The sequence below is a fragment of the Podarcis tiliguerta genome, assembly GCF_965153285.1.
Source record: "Podarcis tiliguerta genome assembly, chromosome: 10".
Lineage (NCBI taxonomy): Eukaryota > Metazoa > Chordata > Lepidosauria > Squamata > Lacertidae > Podarcis > Podarcis tiliguerta.
The window spans coordinates 26,690,790-26,713,605 of NC_139543.1; the positions used below are offsets into that span (position 1 = coordinate 26,690,790).

Genomic DNA, 22,816 nt, shown 5'->3' on the forward strand with positions numbered 1-22,816 from the left:
CTCATTTCTAAATGGTTACAGCATGATCAACTAGAGAACTGCTGACTGGTAAGGAAAAGAAAGACGGCAAAGGCCAACAAATCCATCTGAACATCCCTACCTGCAGCTTTGCTGACTCTTGAGGTCCGTATTTCATTAAACTGGAAATATTTAGATTGCTGTAGTTTTGCTTGTTTATGTTATAATTGTTTAGCTGTTTGTTGGTCTTGTTTATGTGATTTTGTAGTTTTTCTCTTTTTATTTTTATAGCTTTGTTCCCCATTCTGGAATTGGAAAAAATTGATGAAGAATGGACTATAAACACGGTAAACAACAACAACAGTTGTTGTAAGGTACAGTGGTACCTTGGTTTACGAACTTAATCCATTCTGGAAGTCCATTCTTAAACTGAAACCTTAAACCGAGCCGTGTTTTCCCTAATGAGGCCTTCCACCATTCGGATTCCGTTTAGACCAAGGTAAAGTTTGCAAACCAATACACTACTTCCAATTTTGCGGAGTTCATAAACTGAATCATTCATAAACAGGACTGTTCTTAAATCGAGGTACCACTGAGATTTCTTTTAGGAGCAAGATTCAATAATAAAACAGAAATTTATTCTGAAGGCTTGTACAAGATGTGCATATCTTAAAGTCACAAACTGAAAAACCAACTCTAAACATATTATCCCATGAAATTAAATGGAACTTTGTTACAAGAACTGCCTTTGCATCCTGAATAAACCGCCTTTAGATTCAAAGACTCAAAACCCTTACAAAGACTTAAATCTACTTGTACATGAAATTTTTAAAAAGGGTGAAGACAAGTTTCCCCAATACACACGTCTTTATGAAAGTACTGGCAAGTAAAGCAAGCATTTCTCATCTTCACCTCTTCCAGGATCACAGGACTGATGAAACATGTTACATAAAAAGGGGCATATAAAAACCACAACTTCCTTGAAATGGCATTAGGTCAAAAGAAGCTTATTTCCAAAGAGACTTTCAGCCAACTATTCTATCCCAAAAGGACAAGGTACACTTTAATTGCTTTTGCATGAAGAGATTAACCTGTTAACCATATTCCTTCAGACAACTCATGCCCCATACTAACTATTTCAGGTCTTCCTCTACAATAACAGATCTAGACAGGTTGGCTTTTCTGAAGTACTGTTTGGCTCTGTGGAGGCTAACTTCATTCCTGGTAGCGAAGGTAGATAAACCAACCATCTTTACCCTCCTTTCAGTGGCAAAGTCAGCATTTTGTAGTTCATGATGAATTTGCATGAAATACCGTACATAAAGGAATTAAGCTCGACTACTTTCATAATGGCAAACAGCCTTTTAAGGGAGGAGGAAAGGAGAATGGAATTTTGGACTTAAATTGTTCCATGGCAGTTGGGACAAACTGTTAGAAGGAAAGGCAAGCCATCCACCCCCAACTGTTTGGACAGTAGCAACATAATTCCTCGAGGGGTGAGAAGACTCTCTAACAGCGGCGAGTTAAAATGAAACCTTGGTGGGAAGTCACCTGCAAAGCCTACGACAATGTGAGTACTATGCATTTTAACTTAACGTTACCAGCAATTTGTTCTAATAGCTAGTGCTTGAACACAAGGATGGAGAACCTGCACACTTCCCATTAGCATGGCCAACCAAGTTCAGCATTGGGGGGAGACAGAGGTTTTCCCATCCTTCCTTCAGCCTCATGGCTCCTTTATGGTAGTTTTGGAGTCTGTGTTAGCTAGCTGTTTCTGTAAGCTTCTGGCCCTCTGCTAGAACCTCAGGGCAACTATTCTCAGTCTGATGCCCTTCAGATATTTCGCTCCCAGGCAGCATGGATTAAGTGTTGTAGTCCAAAATATCTGGAGGGAACAAAGTTGGGGGAAGGCTGAGTCAGGTTATTATAAAAGCAATGGCAAGTGGGTGTGCATGAGTGGTATAATGATTATTCTCCAACCCAGTTTAATCCAATAAGCAACCTCACAAGTGTAAGGAAAAGAGTGTTGGAGACGGCAAGGTCTCTTTGTGTGTGCAAAGGTGGAGTCGGGCTAACCCCGATGGTTAGAGAATTCTCTTGCTCCAAGTACAGTGGATGTGTTGATTAGATATACATTGCAACCCGTCCCAAAGGGCAGTAGAGAATGGTTCAGAGGGTGAAGTAGGCCGCAAAAGGGATCAAAAGCTCAGAACAAGATTATGGACATGGCTGACGTCTCTACTGTCACTGCAAACCACTTCAGGGTCTGGATAACTGGAGCTGACAATTCCAAAAAGAAATCTAGCAGGATCCATTATATTGAAGGAAGGTATCAACAATATGATACAAATGTAGTCAAACCACCACTGGGACGTCCCTTGGATGATTTCTTCACTGCTGGGAGAATCCATTACATGAATCCAAGGAACATTTTTTTAAAAAACCAACCTCCTCATACTTTCATAATTAAGCTGTGAATGTTGATTGTTGCTTGTCTCTGTAAAGCAGATCCCTCCTATTGTTACTGCAATTCAGAAGCCTGAAGCAGAAAACAGCATATGTTCTTTGCTAATTTTGGAGGAGCTGCTGCAGTTTCCAGTGTAAGCCAACCAATGCTTTTCACCAAGAAATGAGGTGTTGTACTGTTGGCACCGATAAAGGATGGAGCAGTGCGCACGATAGCATTTTCTCCATTTCATCATAGGATAAGATAGCTAAATTAACCAGTACCTCAGAGATCCTGCTTCTCTGCTTGTTCTGGTTCTCAGTACTCACTTCCACTGGATTCCAAAATAAGCAAAGAGAGATTCAGATTCACTGATTAACTGTAACAGGGAAACTGCTCTTCAAAGGCTGCATAATATTGAAGCATGCATATTTTAGGGTTCTACCATCCCACTGCACTTGATTGCATTCGAAGGAGTTGAGACTTGCTCCATTACTGCAACTGTTTCCTGCAATTAGCACCTGGATTTGCTCATTTCCTCCTCTTCCTTCACCCTACCAGTTTTTGATTAAACTGTCAGGGGACCTATAAATTCTACATTGTCTAAAATACTGTTAGGCACTTAATTAGCAATAGTGGCAATAACTGGAAATTTTGAAATCCATGTAAATATATGTGCAGGACAATCTCTGCATAGAATTAAATCCTATCATGTTCAATAGGACTTCTAGAGATGCATGCTTAGAACTGCAGACTTAAGAACAAGACATATAGGTGCTTTATAGGAAATGGTGTGTAAACACACTAGAACTAGTTTTGATGTTCAGCACCCAGCTACATACACTTTTTCCTCTAGTTCAATTAGAAGTCAATGCCTTGCCCTCTAAAGCACTGTTTTCTTTGCTCGTGTGTAGGTCGGAAACTAAAATTAGCTTTGTTGAAACTTAGTAAATAACCCCCATAAGAACTATATTCAATTAGCTACCTTAACCTGTTACCTTGCACATAAATACAGTGGCTGCATTTGCATGCAACACTATAGATCAGTGGTTCCCAATTAGCTAAGTACTGTGGCCCTCCAGTTTTTAAAAAGCCAAGCCATGGACCCCCTACTTTAGAAAACTTTTGTATCTCTATGGTAGTTTTTGTTATGTGAATGGTGCCACGGAACCCCTGGGTGGGTTACATAGACCCTTTGTGGTCAGCAGACCACCCACTGGGAACCACTGCTATAGATTATCATTATGATGAACTCCAGCAGCTCTGCGCTTCTTGTACTCCTCCTTGTTTCTTCCTCTGGTGTTACCTTGAAGGGTTCAGAAGCTTTTGCTTCCATTTTGGCCTAACCATAGCTTGTCATGGCATCTGAAACCCGACAAATAGTTGTTAGTCTTAATTATGATTAGTAGAAACAAGCTACCTCCAAAACATAGTTTTCAACAATGCTTTGTTTCCACAAACCAGTAAAGATTAACTATAGTTAAAGTGTTGCATCAAAACCTTCAACTGTAGTGAAAGCTTCTGAACTCCTCCTTGCAGCTGGTTTGGAGCCATTGAGTCTTGTCCTTACAACACTAAAATATAGTTTACTGTTCTGCGCAAAATGGTCCAAAGTTTTTGGTTTTTATTTAGTCCAGTGCTTCAGTCCACAAACTAGGCAAAGCTGAGTATTTGATTTAATAGTAATGTACAGAAGAAACCTGAACTTCTGTTCTTCCATCATTTCCTGTACGACTTAAGAGAGGCATGACAATATGGAAGCTTAATACCAAGATGCAATAGAGGGAGTTAGTGTTGATGCAGATAGGTACCTTGTTCTTCAATGCATATAGAGCAAATAGAGATTGCTGCCCTTGTTATCAACCTAGGACCTCAGTTTAGCTGGTGTGGTATAAACCAATGTTGTTTAGGATTAAACTGAGGAGAAAATAACAAAATTTAACTATGGTCAGTAAACTTTTGGAGGGGGGACGACACCCCCCCTACTTACATTTCTCTGGGAGAAAAGGGAAACCACCTCCCCCCCCCAACAACTGTTTTTAACAGCTGCATGGTAGGCAGACAACTGGAAAGTATTACATTTTTCCAAGTACTGAGGTGTAGTGATTTGGGAACTGGGGAGGGTGGGGTGGGGAGGTATTGCACTTCCCATCTTATAACACTTATTAGCACTGTACCTTTATGTTGAAAGAGAGTTACTCAGGTTCCCTTACTTCCCTACTGAATAGCTCCCTCTCTTTTCTTTTAAAAAAATGAATAGATGTCAGACGGGACTTCAACACTTCCTTTAGGAGCACTTCCCTTTACAATCACTACAGGAACCAATGGCCCTTCTCATTAAGGAATACATAGCTCTGCTTACTCAGAATATCAGTTAGCTATCCTTTAAGAGTAATTTCACCATAAAGGCTTGCAGGTCAGCACAAGCTCATCTGCATGATTTTGCATCATTTGCTGGAAAACGTACACCAATTGTCTTAAATCCACCAGATTCTTAAGAGTCAAGAAGCATTTCCCCCCTATTTTTGAGGAAACTCAAACCTTCATTTTTCGCACAATAGAATATAGGTTGTAGTTTGAAATGCAACCCAATGTCATATATCAACCTAGTTATGTTTCATAAGAAAGGACAAATATTGACACAACGTTTAAGTGTGCCATGTATACAGCTACTGATAAAAACTAGGGACACAAATGCTGTAAATGCTCAAAGAAATTTATCCAAGACCACAGTGTTAAAGAAATATCTTATTGTCTTTGAAGAGTGTATACCAGCCTGCCATCCTATAAACAAATTTATCACAGCTCCAGGTGTTCCACAACAGATAACTTAGGATTCATTGAATATAAATCATGAACCATGTGAATACAGCCTGCTACATAGCTTAGTTTAGATAAGTACTTTGATTAATGCAAGCCTCATGTGGATTATGAGGATGAGTATTTGTGAAGCTGAGGCTCCAATCTATCCACTTTAAGAGGTAGTCCCACTGAGTACAGTGAGATTTACCATTGAGTAAGGATGCTTCAAATCATACTGCAGAGCTAGCTTAATGGATGTGACCATTAAGTGACAAGGTTCAATTTTAGGTGACTCTCCTTATAGCTAAGAGTCACAACTTAATCATTGGGGGGGGGGTGATATAAAGACAAATGACAATATTTTAGTTATGCTAAACAGAAACAATATTTGCATTGGCGTTATCACCTTACATCATATCTCAATTTAAAATGGATATAACAAAGACTTGTGAGAGAAAGCATCTTTTTTTTTTTTTTTAAAGGAACAGTCTTTTCCAGAATATGTTTGGTAAAAGTGCTTAACAAGCAAGTCTTTTTATATTAAGAATGTGATAGGCTCTGGGAAATAGAATTTTTAAGGTGTTAAGAAATAAGATATGCTTGCCTAGTGTAAATATATTCTTGCCTTGATTATTTAACTGAATAAAATGCACACTGTGGGACTACAACCTTCAACAACTAGTGCAAGTACTTGTTATTTAAAATATAAAGCACATATAATGATCCAAATTCTAAGAGAAACCCATACTGCTGAAGCATACAGTTCCTATGTAAACTTACCTGGGAGTAACGCAGTGGGGTTTCCTTCTGAGTAAAGATACATGGCTTACACTAGGAAGCTTGAAGTTCTTTATTAACAAAAACTAATGTCTATACTATACAAGACCAAAATGCCAGAAAGCAAGCTTCAACAGTCTACTCCTGAGAAAAAAGCCGAAACCACATAGGAAAACAACAACCATTGCATAAAAGGATAGTAAGCAGAAGGGAGAAGTAGATGTGTTAGTAAAACAGTTAATTGTGGGTACGAATTAGCACTGGGGAAATGACCACAGTGGCTTTGTTTCATAACTACCTTTTAAATTCTACTATAAATAAGTCTGTGGCAAAATCACAGTATCTGCATTCTAACAAAGTGAATGTTAACATTGGTACAAATTAAGAGTATACAATTAGGCAGTGTTCCAGTTGAGCGTTTATTTTTCATAAATATTACCAAATCAAGTACGTAGTTTAATTTGTGCTGCTCACTAAGGCACTTTGATCGCACAAAGCGAAATGAAAAAGCGTTACGATGAGGTTGGGTTTTTTTTTTTCCAGAATCAGGACAATGCATTGCAAACCACAGCAGCCTCAACGCATCACTTTTAAGCCTTTTCAAAATAATTTCCGCAGGCTAGAGGTGCTAAATAATCTAACCATTAAAACAAGCGATTCAAGTTTAGTGTTTTTTTTTAAATCCCTTTTAAAAAGAGCTTGCTAAAAACAAAACATCATCTTCGTAGGGGGAAAAAAGCCACTGATAACAAGACCAAACACGAGATCCCTTACATAAACGTAGATGTACCTTGCAGGGTTGCCAGCACTGCAACTCGGAAGAGAGCATCAGTTTTAACAAGGCGAGATACATTCAGAAAGGCACAATTGCAAAAAGGAAGCACGAGAGTTATGCATTCCCAGACGTGACGCGCGTTAAAAGTCTTACAACTCTGCCCATCCTTCGCTTGGGGAAGAAGTGCTGGTTTGCTAGAACAAAAAGAGAGAGGGACTAAGGGGAAAAAAGTTACAGGGCCCTGTTGTAGTTAAAAAAAGAATAATCTGTGGAGGAAAGCCGAGGAAGGGGACGGGGCTGAGAGCGAGGCGGCAGCGGCGGCGAGAAGATCCCCTCCTCCTCCGGCTCCTCCATCGCGCTGTGGCGACCGGCGCTCCAGTCCCACCCCGGGGTGGAGACCTGCGTCGCGGCGGCGGCGGCGGAAGGGGAGGAGGCGAACGCTCGCGAGGTCTGAGGGAAATCCGAACTGCGGAGAAAATGGCCCCAATTCAAAAAAATAAAAAATAACAGAAAGAGAGAGAGAGAGAGAGAGAGAAAAGAGCAGCCAATCCAGAAAGGCCAAAAAGCAGCGAGGAGCCGCAGCGAAGACCGGCGGAGCAGCAGCTCCCCGCCCCGCGCCCTCAAGCCCTGCGGGCGGCAGCTGCTATTGCTGCTGCTTTTTGCTGCCTCGCCGACTCCGCCCGCCTCCGGCTCTCGCGTCAACAAGGCTTGTCTCGCGGGGGGGAGCGAGGGAGAGGCGAAGTCCTTGCCCCCCTCCCGCTCCCTCACACACTCTCTCTTTCAACGCGTTGACCCGGCCGCCGCCTTCTGCTCCGCGCGGCCCCCCTTCAGCCGAGCCCGTCTCTTTCTCTCTCTCTCCCCGCTGCTGTGACAGCTCCACGGGCACAAAATGGGGCTGCTCTTTTCCGTGGGCGCCGCCATTTTGTGAAGAGCTGAGCGGCCGTTGTTGGTGCTGTAGTGGCGCCGCCGCCGCCGCCGCCTCCTCGGTAACGAAGGCCGCCCTGTAAACGGCTCCCGGGGCCTTTAGTGCGGTGGCGGGATGGTATCGACCCCCTCCAGGGAATCCCCCAGCGGACGGTTGCGTAAGGGACCGTGCGCAAATTGCGGCGCTCTGGCGGCGGAGCCCGGCTACGCAGTTTGAGTATCCTTGCCGCCGCTGCTCCCGCCGCCGCCGCCGCAGTATACAGTACGCGCAAGGAACTGAAGCGAGGGAACTGACTCACCTCTGCCAAGTTACCAGGCGCTTGTGGGAGGGAGACCCCTAGTTTTTGAGTCATTCGAGGACTGTTTACAACTCTCCCTCCTGAGTGGAGGACGAGAAAAAAGCCTTATGTTCCCACAAGGCGCTTGAACGCACGCTCGCCTGGTGCTGCATTTGTTTTTCTGGAGCGACAGCAGCAGCTATTTCTGCGGATGCTATTAACTTGGAAAGAGCAAAATAAGCAACGGCGATCAAAGTTTGCATGCATCCCTTCGGATTAGGGTGCTTCTGGGGGTGAGATTTGCAGAACTTCTCCTCCTCCCCCCTCAAAGAAACGGCTGTAGAAGGGCAGGAGGTTTAAAATGTTGAGAAATAATCCCAAACCAGGGGATTTTGCCCTCTTCTCAATAATGAATATGACCTGGAGGGCAGGTTTTACCAACCGTCTTAATACATCTCTATCTCTCAGTTTTCAAGATGAAACTGCAATCCAGCTGAAAGAAAAACATAATCTTAGATTTTAATTTCCTGAAGCAATTTAGTACATGGCATAAAGGGAATATAGATTTCCTTGACCGGCTCACTGGAGACCATAATGTGTAATCGATTTTTAAACAGAACTCTCTCCTAACTTTAGTTACCAGATCTCAGATTTGATAACATGATGATACAAGGCTGGGGGTTCAGTTCACTGCAGGAGAGGAAAAAGTGCCCTTTGCCCCATAAGTCTCAAATAATCTAGAATCTTGCTTATTCTAAGGGTGAGAGAAAGTGTTCACCTACATTACAATTTTCAAATGTCAGTGACATTTTTTTATAAAATCAAGCACTCATCTAGAGTATAATTTATTTTATGGGCCTAACTGAAAAAGAGCTGTGATTGAGAAATATTCCCAAGTATTTCAAAGAGTTTATCTGAAGTTCCATTTACATCTGTTGAAGATGGGTGAAATCATGTGTTACTCTGTGGGAACAAAAAAATCCATTTGATTTCCACACATAATTCCAGCTCTGAGTTGGGTTGCGATTACAAAATTATTTATTGGGTATTATTGCTACTAAATTTTTAACAAGGATCATCACATACTACATTCTTTGGCATGTCTAGTAAGCAAGCCCTACTGAACTCACTGGAATTTACCCCAATATATGGATTGCAAACTAAGGAAAGCAAACTTTGGATGTGGGGATCACATAAGCTTATTCTGGAAATCAAGAAGGGCTTGTTTTATTAATACGTGGTGTGATTTGCACTTCAGTGGTGTGCTTAAATTAATCAAATTACCAGAAATGATCAGAAGCTTTTCTTTGGACGTGCATTTTAATACATAGTATGGAGCACCAGCATGCAATGCCCCACTTCAAGCTGCAACTCTATACATACATATTGAGAGTAAACAATGGGGTTTAACTTCTGAGTCGATACATATTGTGTTGTACTGCAGCAAGTCTTATGAAGTATATGGATACATAATATGGTGAAATGTTCTACCCTCTTGCTTGCCTTGTCCAGGTCTCACACACCTTGAGCTCACCCTCTCCCCCTCCCACATTCTTACCTATTGTATGCATAAGATCACATCCTTCTCCCTTCCCCCTAACAACTATAATCTCTCATAGCACTTTTGTGTTTCTTACACATTCATTCTTGTGCTACTTGATTTGCAGTCTGGGCTTGCAATAGTCAAGGAAAACAAAACCACCATTCACTTTTACAGGCCTCTAGGTTTCACAATCCATATTTTGGATCAGGGGCCTTTAATAGTTTAACTGCATTATTACCTATAAGATTTGCAAAATGAGTGGGCTGGTATGTCATACCCCACTGGTATGTCATATTATTGGTTTAAAAAACACCAAATAAGTAATATACATGGTGTAAATTTATAAAACTGTGCTGCATACACAGTGTGGCCAGGTGTAACTTATAGCCCAAGTTTCCTCAGTAAGTACATTTTCCCTGCCTATATGATATTCCCTGATAATTACAGCTGCACTTGCTCATTGTACAATAATAAAACTTCATGTAGTGCATTTCAGGATTTCAGAGTGTGTTACAGTTTATTCCCTTGAGCCTTGCAACACCCCCGCAGGGTAGGCCAATATTATTACCCCCCCCCCCCTTGCACACGGCCTCAGGCTGAGAGAATAAAGACTTGCCTGATAGTGAACTCATGGCTGAGATGGAATTTGAACTAGGAAGATCACCCAGCTTTGCCATGGTTAGACAAGTTTCATATATTTTGAAGCCGATTATAATTATTTTAAATATAAAACCTTTGTATTATTAGTGAATCTTCAGAAGTCATGTGCTACAGAAAACTTTCTAGATTTTTTTTTTTAAGATCACCCTGAACTACAGAGGTTAGGAACTCTCATAAAATTACTTTAGGCCATGCGTAATGTGATACTAGGAAATAATGTGTTCACATGTAAAAACATATGGTATCCAAAAATATGCGGGATCTCCCAGTTTTGATGTAGAAAGGTTTTCAAAGTTAAAAATGCACTGGTGATTATTTCCTTTTCCTTTTGAAAGATACAGTTGGTGTGTTTATATACAAAACACGCAAGTCCCTCCCTCCCCCTATTCTTTTATCTCCTCCGGTTAACCTGGAAAGTACTTCCATCTTTCTAAAGTTTGGGAAGAATGGAACATTTTCCCCCTGCCCCTAACCCTGGAACAACCGGTAGTAGCCGCTTCCAACCCCTTCCTTGCCCCCCCCCCTCTCCTCCAGCCTTTTCTCTTTCCGCCCGGCTTTGTGTGTGTGAAGTTTGCGGCACATTGCAGATGAGCCCTTAGCCGCGAGAGAAGCCTATTGTTCCCCGCCAGGAACTGCTCGCTGGCAGTGCTGCCTTTTGCCATTTCGGAGCTGCCTTTTGCAGTGCCTCGGCCGGCCTGCGGGGTGCGCTGTGTCGCGATCTCGCCCAGGCAAGCAGCACGGCGGCCTCAGATCTTTTTGTCTGAGAGAGGAGAGAAGTGAATCCCGCTGCCGCCGCCGCCGCCGCCACCACCGCCGCCGCCGCTGTACAGTGTGTGTGTGTATGTATGTGTGTGCGAGAGAGAGGGAGAGGGGAGATCTCATGGAGCCGCGTCTGTAATACACACACGCACACACACACTGTCAGTCCCTCACTCCAGCCTCCCCAACCCCCACCCTACCACAACACTAACCCAATTCATTGTGTGATCCAGCAGCACCATGTTGAGTCTCATGTGCAGGCTGGATCGGCTGGGTTCGTGGTGCTGAGAGAGGCAGGCAAGGCAGCGGCGGCGGCAAGAATTGCCGAGCGGTGGCCCCTCTCTCCCTCGCCGTGTGGAGACAGGACTCGTAATTGCCACTCTCTCCGGGCTCCCTTATTCCTTTTAAACTTTTTCTCCCTTTCTCTCTTCTCGAAACAAGTCCCTCTCCATGGCTGATCCCCGGCCGAGCACAGGAGGAACCCGGGTCTCTTGAAAAAAAGGCGAGGAGGAGCCGCGGATTGTTGTTGTTTTTCTCTTGGATTTTTTTTTCTCCCCTCCCTCCACTTAAGGAGACAAACCCCCCCCCCCGACCTCCTTTTTTTTTTTTTTTTAATCCGGGGGGCCGACATGGCAAATTCGACCGGGAAAAACCAACCCGACCATCGGAGAAAAGGACTGGCTTTCCTGGACGAGCTGCGGCAGTTTCACCACAGCAGAGGGTGAGCGAGAAGGAAAATGGGGAGATGGAAGGGGATGGTGGCGGCGGGGGGAGGCTGTGCGAAGCGGCCGATTTTAACTTCCAGCCCCTTCCCTGAAGGACGAGGCGGCCCCCCGCCAGGGCAGGGAAGGGGGGCCGACTTGACAAGTTGTTTTTGTGGCGCTCTCCCCTCTCTCGGCAGGTCTCCTTTCAAGAAGATCCCCGTGGTGGGTGGGAAGGAGCTGGACCTGCACGCTCTCTACACCCGAGTCACCACTTTAGGCGGATTCGGGAAGGTGAGTGGAAGTTTTAATTCGCTTTCTCCTCCCCCAACTCTCTCGCCGCCCTCGGGGGCCCCGGCGGCGGGCTGGGGGGGTCGGCGCCCGTCTTTCCCTCAAGCCGGGCTGGGAAGGGGGGGAAGGGGAAGGAGGAAGCAGGCAAGGCAGGTTGGTGCCTCGGCCTTGTCGGCGGAGAGCTGGAGCCCGGGGTGTGGGGGGGGGTTGCCGCTTTTCCCAGGGTCCCCCCCTCTAGATATTTATTTTTGGGGGGGCTGCTATCACCCCACGTCTCCTGGAGGGCAGGAGAGAGCGGGCAAGGCGGCGTGTGTGAGGCAGTTTCTTCCGCTTGCGGGTTGTGTGTGTGTGTGGTGTTTCTCCCTCGCGCGCACAGAGAGAGAGGAGACTCTGAGTGCAGTTTTAGTGCAACTCAAAATTAGCGGGCATGTTTAACATCGATAATCGGCACGGAGCTCGGGCTCGGAGATGATCCCGGCGGCCGTGGGGGGGACCAGGCGCTGCCCCGCCAGCCCTTCCCGGAGAGGAATAACAAAAGGGGCAGCCAAGACGGTGTGTAATCAAATAGCCATCTTTAGGCTTCAAGGCTAGGGACAGAAAATGTAGGCCTCAAAAGAAAGGCCTCTGTGTGTCGCGGGAGCTGGCGGGCGGGCTCGGCGGGACGGGGCCCCGGCACCCCTGGGCCGGCGGGGGCGGCCCCCCATCCCGACTCGGCCTGGCTCCTTTTCAACTTCTTGGGGTTTGTTTTTTTTTTAACGGGCCGCGGGAGGATTTAAAAGCAAGGCGGCCGGAGAGACTCCCGATTGGTTATTGTCCAGGCAGCGAGGACAAAAACAAACCTCTCCACACCGAAATACAAAAAAACCCACAACCCCACAGAAGCCTTTTCTCGCTCCCCAATAAAATAAATGTTGTAAAATGCGAGGGGAGGAGCGAGATGGGATCGCCACGGTTGCCTGTCAGGGCGAAATAGGGATCCCAGATCCGATGGAAACAAATCTTTCTCACATTTCTTGGGTTTTTCATGGCAGCCCTTTTTTCTGAGGGTGGCGAGCGACGACGTTGTGCATGTGTGTGGTTTTTGTGCATCTCAGTGTGTTGTTTTTGACAGGTATCGGAGAAGAATCAGTGGGGAGAAATTGTAGAAGAGTTTAACTTTCCCAGAAGTTGTTCTAACGCTGCCTTCGCTTTAAAACAGTATTACTTGCGGTAAGTGTTGATAAGGACTTCTGCAGCAGTGGTGTGGAACATGGGGGTAGTAGCATTTTGCTCTTTTTAGGGTGTGAAAAATACACAATATCTTCTCCTTCATTAAGACATTTCTTTTTTAAAATTGCTGTTGTGTCTCTTGCCAGTTGAAAGTGCCTTTTGCTTTTGTTAAAGGCTATGATGTTTCTGGATTTGCATTATTTTTTATTTACTTCTGCCTGATGCCCAGTGTGTACAAATAGTAGTTGTAGGAAGCTTTTTATTGGTTATTTAACACTGATATCACAGTAAGGCTGGCTATATGAAGCAAATTAATTTTAGTTTTAGCAACTCAATGTTTAATTGCAAAATAATTAAGTGACATTGCTTGTCTGTTTTTTAAGATGGAATGTTGTTTTACAATTATGTATTTTAAAATAAATGGTAGATGTATACATTCTTTGTCATCAAAGACTGCTATTGCTGAAGGTATGCGTTGGATTACATATAAATATGGGAGGGGGCTGCATTTTTGAAATGTTGGTTCTATTAAGGGATTTCTGAAGTATGCTGTTGCTGTTACTTGATTTCCCCTCCCCCCAATCTTTAGCAATTTTAATTGATAAATGGTTTCATGTAGTATTTACTTGAAGTTCTATATTTTATAATGGAATTGTAGTAATTGTAATATGATGTTGTCTTTCAAATAATACAAATATATATAGCCCATGTTTGTAGATGTTTGTGTCAAGGAATCTATGTGAATTTTTTGTTATTTTATTTTAAACAAGTTTAATATTTTGAGTTTATAATTTAAACTTAAGATGCAAATATTTTCATTTTTCTGTTAGTGTAGGTACAGTCTGCTCTGTTTTGTGACAGGCAAGTTTTAATAATTTTAAAATCTAACTGTAGGGGATTTAGCACTCTGAATTAAGAAATGTAATTTTTGCAGGTGCACTTTCCATTGGTTGTCCTAGATTGACTTCCAGTTTAAAGCTGTAGAGTCACAGCAACAGTGTAGAAGTGGTTATTGAGTTACAAGGAAGTCTGGAAATCCTTAGGCAGAATCAGTTGGAATATAAAGTTGCTGTATGCATGTTTGTGATGGCATATGCTTTTGTTAAAATTTGACTATAACAAGAAATCTCTTGTTTACAAGTGCATATGTGCACCCTTAATTTGTATCTTCACTTCTAAAGGATTTGGATAAGGAGATATTGATATTTTTAAGGATGTTTTGGGGTTTGTTAAAGATATTAAGTACTGGAAAAAGCTAATAGAGATACACTTAATCAAAAAACATAGTACATGCTTCTCTTGAGATTTCACTGTAATTCTCCCATATTATTCAAGTTTCAAATGAAACTGCAGCCAAAGTGTGGCACAGAGTTAATTCCTATTAGGAATACAGTCCTATACCCAGATCCCCACTGGGACTTATTTTTGAGCAGGCATGTATAAGATTCCATTGTAACTCATGTGTTAGATCATGTAATCTCTTTATTCCTGATATTCATTTCAGCAGACCCACACCTGGACATACTTAAAAATCTAGTTTTGTATTGTTTTTGCTTTTAGGGGGCCCTTGTTAAAATACATATGTGCCACTGCTGCACTAGGAAATGACTGTGATCTCTTTGTGGGTTTTTTTTTTTTTTTTTGCTAACATATTGGCAAAAATAAACTTTATCTGCTGATGACTGTATGATAAGCTCATAAGCATAAATAATTATTGTTTTTGAATTTATGCAGTCATTTTCATAATACTTCAGAACTTTTTTTTAAAAAAGAGAATTTGAAGAATTTTTATTTTCTCAATGAGTATAGTATGAGCATCCTATGATTGATACAATTATTCGTTATAATTGAACTTTGTAAGGGTGATTGATCTGGCTTTTAAAGTCTCCAGACCTACCTTTTACCTATAAAGAATTACCTTCCCAACTTTGGCCCCAGATCACTTGCGTTGTGATTTTTTTCATGTTATGACTTTGCCTTGTAGGGATGTATAAATCTTTTTTCAATCATGATATGTGGACATACACTGGTTTGTAACTGCAGATTTTCATCTAGAGCACTGGTCTTTGTTTTATTAACATATTCATGAGGGGGCAGATATTAGCCCATTCTTGAACCAATGTCAACATTATCAAACCCTTCCCCCACCCACGCACCAGCCCAGATGTTTCCTTGCTTTTTTCTTGTTCATGATTTGAGCATGTTTGAAGTATCCTTCCAGACAGAATGATTTTGCAAGTTCCAGGTATACTGAATTGATGTGCTTCACACCTGTAAGCCACAAGGGGACTAGTCCTCAGGGTGGGTGTTGCTAGTCCAGACAGACTAGTATGATCAGTGCAGGAGAGTGAGTTCAAGTACGTGACTGCAATAGTGGCTATGCTGCTAATAGGTCTGTGTTTTGCTGAGGAACCTTTTCACATCTGCTGGTTGAATAGCCATCTGCCATGGATGCTTTAGCTGAAGATTCCTGCATTTCAGAGGGGTGGGCTAGATAACCATTGGGGTCGCTTCCAGCTCTACAATTCTGTGATCACACAGTATTTGTGTTTCATGTTGCAGTCACTGAAAAATGTAGTATCTGCAACAACAAAAATGTTGTGAGCCCTCAAGTGGGTCTTAAAGCAGATATTGGTGTGATCATTGACAATTATCTATGTGAAGGTATTCACAAACACATGGCCTTATGGACACTGTGGTAACAGAAGCATAGATTTTGGCATTTCTAGTTGTTTAGAGTGAAATGGGAATAGAAGACTTTGGCTTACATGTGGTGCAGGTCTCCCTAAGGAGGTGCAGGCAGTTGTCCAGGGAGTGTGATGGAGGCAGAAAATGAAGACATTAAAATAAAAATGGAGAAGCTTGAAGAAAATAATAATTGGAAGAGATAAATCTCCTTTTTCAGATACTGAATAGGAAAATTTCTTTAAAATTCTTAGTATCCATCAAACACTGATCTAATCATTTAAGTAAGGTGGATTGAGTCCTATGTGCAATAATCTTGTTTAATAATTTGCTTTTAAATACTTCACTGTTTTTTAAAATGCCGAATTAGTGTTATTTATGTAAGATTGGTAATACAGCCAGTGTATAAATAAACCCAACAGGTATCAGTCAGTGATACCTGTTGGGTTTCTATATGGGAAGCCCATGTTAAAATTTCTTCTCCCTATGGAGAAAATTGGTTGGCACTAAGCAAGGCGTTTCACGTTAGCTAAACCTAGCCTAACCTTTTTATTTATTTTACTTCTCCTTATTTCATCCTCACAACAACCCTGAGAAATGATGACTGGCTAGTCACCCAAGGTCACCCAGTGAGCATCATGGCTGACTGGATATTCAAACCCTAGTCTCCTAGGTCATAGTTCAGTACTCTAACCATTGTACCACACTCACCCTCTAACAGACATTCTCTCAAAACAGTCCTTTGAGGTAGATTCTGCTCTGAGCTTTTTGGAGAAGGGGCAGAATATAGCAAACAGATAGTAGAATAAATGTTGGCTTGGCTTACTAATCAGCCATTAAAAAAGTAGCTACCAGTGTCTTCCCCTGTATTCTCTGGCATGCAAAGGGGCTTGAGAGGCTGGTACGGTATTTCATCTGTGCAGGGTATGGTGAAAGTAGAAACATAGAATTGTAGAGCTGTCCAGAGTGGCTGGGACAACCTAGTAAGAAGGGCAGGGTACAAATACATTATTATTGTTGTTGTTATTATTGTTATTATTACTGAAGGTGAAGGGACCACAAGGGTCAACTAAGACACCATGATCTACTCAGAACCTACAGTGGAGCAGGGAGCTGTTTGGTGCTGGATTCCCACTTTGTCAGAGGGCTGACAGAGGGCTTGGGAATCTTTCTCCTTGAGAGCTGGCAAGTGAATATGTGGATGCCTCTGAAGAAATAATGGAAAGATGGCTGACATCTTTATTCTGATATAACAACAACATCTAACTTACTGTTTCCGTCCTGAAATTATCCCTGTGAGGATCTGTAAACCTGTGTAAATGACTTCTGGGGAATCGCTGTTCACAACTTAAGAAGGCATTTACTTGTCACTTTTCTATTCATCTTGTACATTTATGTGGGCATCCAGTCTCAGACAGTCAGCTGGTGCTAAAGCTATACACAAAGTTAATAGATGCCCAGATAGTTGTTTATATGACTTGACCACTGTATTCTGTGCTCTAGTAACTTCCAGATAGGATTACTAGAATGCACCCTATGTGGGGCTACCCTTGAAGGCAACTCAGAACCTTCAACTGTTCCAAAATGCAAGAGCCAGATTATTGGCTGGGCTACTATTTACAGCTCCCATAACTCCTGTTTAAAAGAGCTGCACTGGTTGCTGGTTTGTTTCTGGACCTGACCCAAGCTACTCATTGTTTAAAGCAAGAACTTAGGCCCCAAATATTTGGAAGGCTTTCTACTTCCCTACATACCTTCTCAGATGTTAAGATGAGGGAGTCCTCTTGGTAGTTGTATGAGCCTCAGAAGTTCAGGGAGAGGTAATCTTAATGAGGCATTATCTGTGGCAGTCCCTAAGCTGTAGATCTTACTTCTGAGCAGAAAAGTCTAACAGAGCACAGTTTTTAAAGGTGGTATAAAAACCCAGCATTTCAAAAGCATTAACTTTCATGGCCTAAAGTCCTCTTCATCATATACATACAGGGACTGAATAATAGCATAGATGTAAGGGTGGTTGTTTGTATTTTAAAAGGAAACACCTCAATGGAAATTACATTTTTAAGTGATGCACCTTAGTGTTTTCCTTGATACTATACAGGGAAGAAGAAATCCATGGTAGCTGTTGAGACACTGGTTTACACAATTACTATTTTCTCTGTCCATCCAGATTAATGAGTTTTAGGACAGCCACTTTGTGATTTGTAGAGTGGCATTCATAGGAATCCTAGATGCTATAGATTGCATTGTTAGCAGTGTTCTCCTTTTAAGAAAAAGATTTATCTGGTTTGTTGCATTGGTGCCTATGGCCTGGTTTGTACATAACAGTGATCCATGGTTTGTTTAGGAAACCACATATTAACCACACATAGTCCCACAGACAGTGAAACAAACCCAGCTTTGTTTGATTTCCAACTATTCTTGTTTTGTTCCTTTGTAACGGCACTCACTCCCAGTGGTCTAAACTACTGAGCTTCTTGGACTTGCTGATCCGGAAGGTTGGCAGTTCGAATCTGCACAACGGGGTAAGTTCCCGTTGCTCTGTCCCAGTTCCTGCCAACCTAGCAGTTCAAAAGCATACCAGTGTGAGTACCGCTGCAGTGGGAAGGTAAGCATCGTTTCTGTGTGCTCTGGCACTCGTCACGGTCTCCTGCCGCGCTAGAAGTGATTTAGTCATGCTGGCTACATGACCCGGAAAGCTGTTTGCAGACAAATGCCGGCTTCCTCAGACTGAAGCAAGATAAGCGCCGCACCCCATAGTCATCTTTGTAGCTTGGTGGGCATCTGGGGTAGGATGTCCAAACCATAATTAAGGAAGGGTGTCGGATTCACATGTAATGCCAAGCCGTAGTTAAAACAAACTAAAAGTTCCTTAGCCAACAACAAACCATGACTTCTGATTCTTGTTTGTTGGCAGTAATTAAACCATAGTTTGTGCATGGTTTAGATGATCCACCAAACCATGGATAGGGTTATGTGTGAAGCAGGAATTTCCATTCATTCATTCATTAAACAGATCCTTACAGACAGTCAGCTGAATGCACTGTCGGTGTAACTGGTGCCATGGAAGTAGGTGTTAGTGGTCGGTTAGTTTCTGTATAAGCTCGTATTCAGATGTCTTTTGTACTATATCCAGGGTGTGTTGTATGGAATAGATGGTAAAGGCAAAGGCACTGTGGTCTAAACCACCAAGCCTCTTGGACTTGCTGTGGAATTGATGAAGCAGAACTTGACTGTAGGGTGGCAGTAGGTGATATTTTGGTGATATCTCTGAAACAGTTCCTCACTATTTGTCCAAATGATTAAAACATAATTAGTGTATCTGAGGTATGCCACTGGGTTAAATGCTAGTTAAAACACATATTACACAGTCTGCTATGAAGATGTTGGTATATGTTGTTGCACATGTACCCATTGTGGTACTGTGGGTTTGGAGGGATGGGTAACTCAACTTGAAACAATAGTATGTAAAGAGGATGATATGTGAATGTGGGGTGATGTTGACTGTATTTCTTTGTCAGGGAAGGTAGTCATGATATGCCAGAGCCCATCGTCATTGTGATGTTTGTATATAATAATTCTATTTCCACAGTTGCTGAGACGGTTTCCTGTGGAAGTTGTCTAATAGAGTTAAGTTTGTTAAGGAAGTCTGTGGTGTCTTTAAAAAGCTTGTTTTGGCACCAATTATGAAAACCAGACTTTCACTAGGGTCTATGGATTTTTTCGCCTTATTACAAAACCTGTTGAAGGAAATTAAGGGGTGACTTTTTTAAGTGATGCTGTTGAGGCATTTACTAGCAGCATTTACTAACAACACAGAAAGAACTGCTCTTAAATACTTGTCATCCGTCAGTCCATCTCAGCATCTGACAAAGCTGGCTTTACCAGGCAATCAAGCTGGCTGCCAGGTTACCCCATATAAAGTCAGTGTAGTATGTAGTGTAGCCAGAATCCTATACAGTACAAAGTTAAAAACAACCCACAGGAAGACAAACTGCAGTAACAAGCTCTCAGTAACTAACAAACAACAGCTTTGAGAAAGTGAATGCTTTCACTAAAGAACATTGGCAGTGGAGTCAGTTGTGGAAGCAGGTAAATGGCTATGGTTGCCAACCTTCTTACTCCAGTAGGGCTACTATGCTTATGATAATAAGCAGAAGAGTAACAAGTAGCATTTACCTATCGCTGCCTCCCTTTGCTGTGTATGGTTTCAACTGTTACATAAACATCTGTCAAACATCTTGCAAAGTTGTCCAGCTAGAACATGAAGGCTGGCAATTGTTGGTCTTGCAGTAGGCTTCACTAGTTGTCTTTATGACACTGGAAATTGGGAACACCCTTTCCTCTGCACCTGTTGGAGGGCTGCTTGTGGGGAGGTAAGGCTAGTGATCCCAGGACAGGAATCAGCAATAGCATCTGCAACACACGGCCTTGCCTTAGATTCTCAGTAGAAACTAATGAGTGATTAATACTGGGTGCTGTCATCTAGTCTCTTCCAGTTCCTTTGCCTCAACTTCACTTTGCCTGGTGGAGAGTGTAATGACTGAAAATATAATCACATCTCCCATGAGAGTAGTTGAAGGGGAACTCTGTGCATGTCCATTTGTTCTACTGTGATCCTGCAGGGCAAAAGTCATCTAGAGTGTTTGGGCAGTAGTAGCAATGGTTGGATCAGAGACCCTGGCATTAACCCTACCCCTTTCTATACAGTGCAGAAAGGCACTGCAACCAACAGTTAAACAGTATAACCGGGGCACTGTTTTCATGGGGAGCAGGGAGAAGCACATAAAAGACTGAAATGTTTTCAGTAGTCATGGATTGAATCATAGACTCTTCTTTTCCTTCCTTTCCCATGTAGGGCGATTTGTCCCTTCACCTCTAGTTGAAGGAGTCAAACTCAGAATCTTGTCTGTGTGTCCTGAGGCAAAATATATTTAAAGATTCTTGGAAGAAAAGTGTTAGAACAACAAGTAGAGGAATAACATATTGCTGAGTTAAAGCCCTTTGTGCAAAGTGTCCTTTCTCCATAGATCCCATAATCAGAATCCCCTTGTATGCTTGACAGGAGGCCAGAGAAATATAGCCTCCTGGTGTACATCATATAGTGTTATGGGCTCTGTGGAAGAGATTTTATATACAGGTCTGGGTGTGCTATGATTTGAGTGCAGAGTTATTCAGAATCCTATGCTTTGTCACAATAGTGTGCACAGAGTGAGGACAGTGTGAGTTAATTGGGGCTGTTTTAAATCAGATCAGTACTTTTGCTGGCATAACCTTTTACCAGCGTAATAACCAGGAGAGGGGCCTGAAGCTGTTTAGGACTTCCTTCCCTGACTTGCTCCTAATGCCACTCGTATTTGGACCCTCTGTTGGTGGAGCAAGCACTGAGAATTTCTCAATATATCCCTGACAACATGTATGCATCAAGACCCCACACTGATATACCTTCAGCCAGTGCAGTTTGAGCATAGGAGTGTTGGTATACATATAGTGAGCTTGTGAATTGGTTTTTATGTAGACCACGTCTTTAAGAAGTTAAACAAATGACCACATATTAACGTGCTCCGGACTTCAGTATTTTAATTGCATCATATTAGTGTTAAACTAAACAATTCTTCCTAAAATTGCTTTCATTAGCAGGTGCTTAGAATGAGAAGGACTGACCAAGGTGTCCTTTAATATCCAAACATTTCAGGCCAATAACCGTGTGTGTATGAAAATTGCTTCAGTAACCTCATCAGATTTCCAACATGTTACAAGATGATCAAACACCTCACTGAATTTTCAACACATTCCTCTTTATAGATGATTTCGCTTTCTTCGTGTGTGTGTGTGTGTGTGTGTGAGAGAGAGAGAGAGAGAGAGAGAGAGAGAGATTTATTAATATGAACAAGCTTTTTACTTTGACAGTTGCATTCTCACAATGAGGTAGTGGGTTTCAGCTTCATTTAAAATTGGATGTAGAAGATTGGATGCTCTCTGCATTTTAAAAATTCAGTTTTACATTCTGTTTCCCACCTAAAAAGTTAAATAAAAGAGGTTCTAGTTTAAATATATTGCATTGCACTTCCTGGCAGATGTGGTAATTTTATGATTTGTGGAAGTGTAGTGAGCAGTCAGAAGCCAAAGTGTCAGTAACCATTCATGGACTGTACCTGTTCTTGTGATGTGAGCAGCAGCAGTTAATATAATTCCGCTGAACTGGACTTCAGGTTTGATGTTTAAGATTTGCTCAGTTATATTAGCAAAGTGAATTACAAATAGTTGAAGGATTACAAATAAATGAAGGATTTTAAAGAAACAGTGCTGCTGGGAAGCATGCTTTTACATGTTTTGTTATTTGGTAAAAAATAATAATAGCATGGGAATGTGAAGGTTGGGAGAAGGTTTCCGGATTAAACGTGTTTCGTGTTTGTTTTTAATGTGGTGATTATTGAGGGCCAGCCCTATAAAGCGTTGTTAACTTATTCATGCATAAAGCTCCATTTGTGGGCCTGCAGGTGAGAATCAGAGACTACAGACGAATGTTTATTATCAGGTTCTGATTCATTAGCCATACATTTTTAAACTTCAATTTTTTGTGGCTCGGTGGCTGGTCCTAGGAATGTTTTGAATTGGCACAATTGTACTAGCAATTCTCTGTGGACTAGGGTGCTCAACACGTCACTTTGTTAATACTTTGTGGTTTGGTGTTAACATTAGTTTAATACGGAGAGGATTGTTTTCCTTTGCCACTCTTCAGTCTTGTTTTGAAAAGCCATGTTTGGCACAGTTGCACTGGTGGTATTACTTTCTTTAGTTGTTGCAGCAATAGTGTCCCAGGCATTTGCTGTGCTAGTGCAAAATTGCAGCTAGTACTGTGATTTGGTGGGAAAGAGAGCTGTTCATTCTTGAAAGTATCCATCTTGGATTGGACTCTTAGCCTTCAGCCAGAATTTATCTTCTGAATTTGTAGAAGTTCTGCATTGCAACAGCCACTACAGCACCAACAGAATGAAGATGAAGCTAAGA

General features: G+C 42.2%; 1 protein-coding gene and 1 long non-coding RNA gene across 5 annotated transcripts in view; one reads left to right on the forward strand and one right to left on the reverse strand.

The window, feature by feature from the left end:
* Positions 1 to 602: 602 nt before the first annotated feature.
* ARID2 (AT-rich interaction domain 2) overlaps positions 603 to 22,816 on the forward strand; it is a 101,456-nt gene continuing 79,242 nt past the window's right edge. Inside the window, exons 1-4 of one of the 4 annotated variants that reach the window (XM_083399275.1) lie at positions 603 to 1,528; positions 11,364 to 11,643; positions 11,824 to 11,917; positions 13,026 to 13,123. In XM_083399275.1, the coding sequence (XP_083255401.1) occupies positions 11,552 to 11,643; positions 11,824 to 11,917; positions 13,026 to 13,123 (284 nt within the window). In that variant the 5' untranslated portion in view covers positions 603 to 1,528; positions 11,364 to 11,551. Of the gene's footprint in view, positions 1,529 to 11,363; positions 11,644 to 11,823; positions 11,918 to 12,198; positions 12,467 to 13,025; positions 13,124 to 22,816 lie in introns of those variants that run through there. The other 3 variants (XM_083399273.1, XM_083399274.1, XM_083399276.1) reach the window with 3 other exon arrangements.
* LOC310658260 lies at positions 3,516 to 7,512 on the reverse strand. Its single transcript, XR_014502143.1, has 2 exons — positions 6,774 to 7,512; positions 3,516 to 3,769 (listed from the first exon to the last, which is right to left on the reverse strand). It is a non-coding gene; the product is annotated as an uncharacterized lncRNA (long non-coding RNA).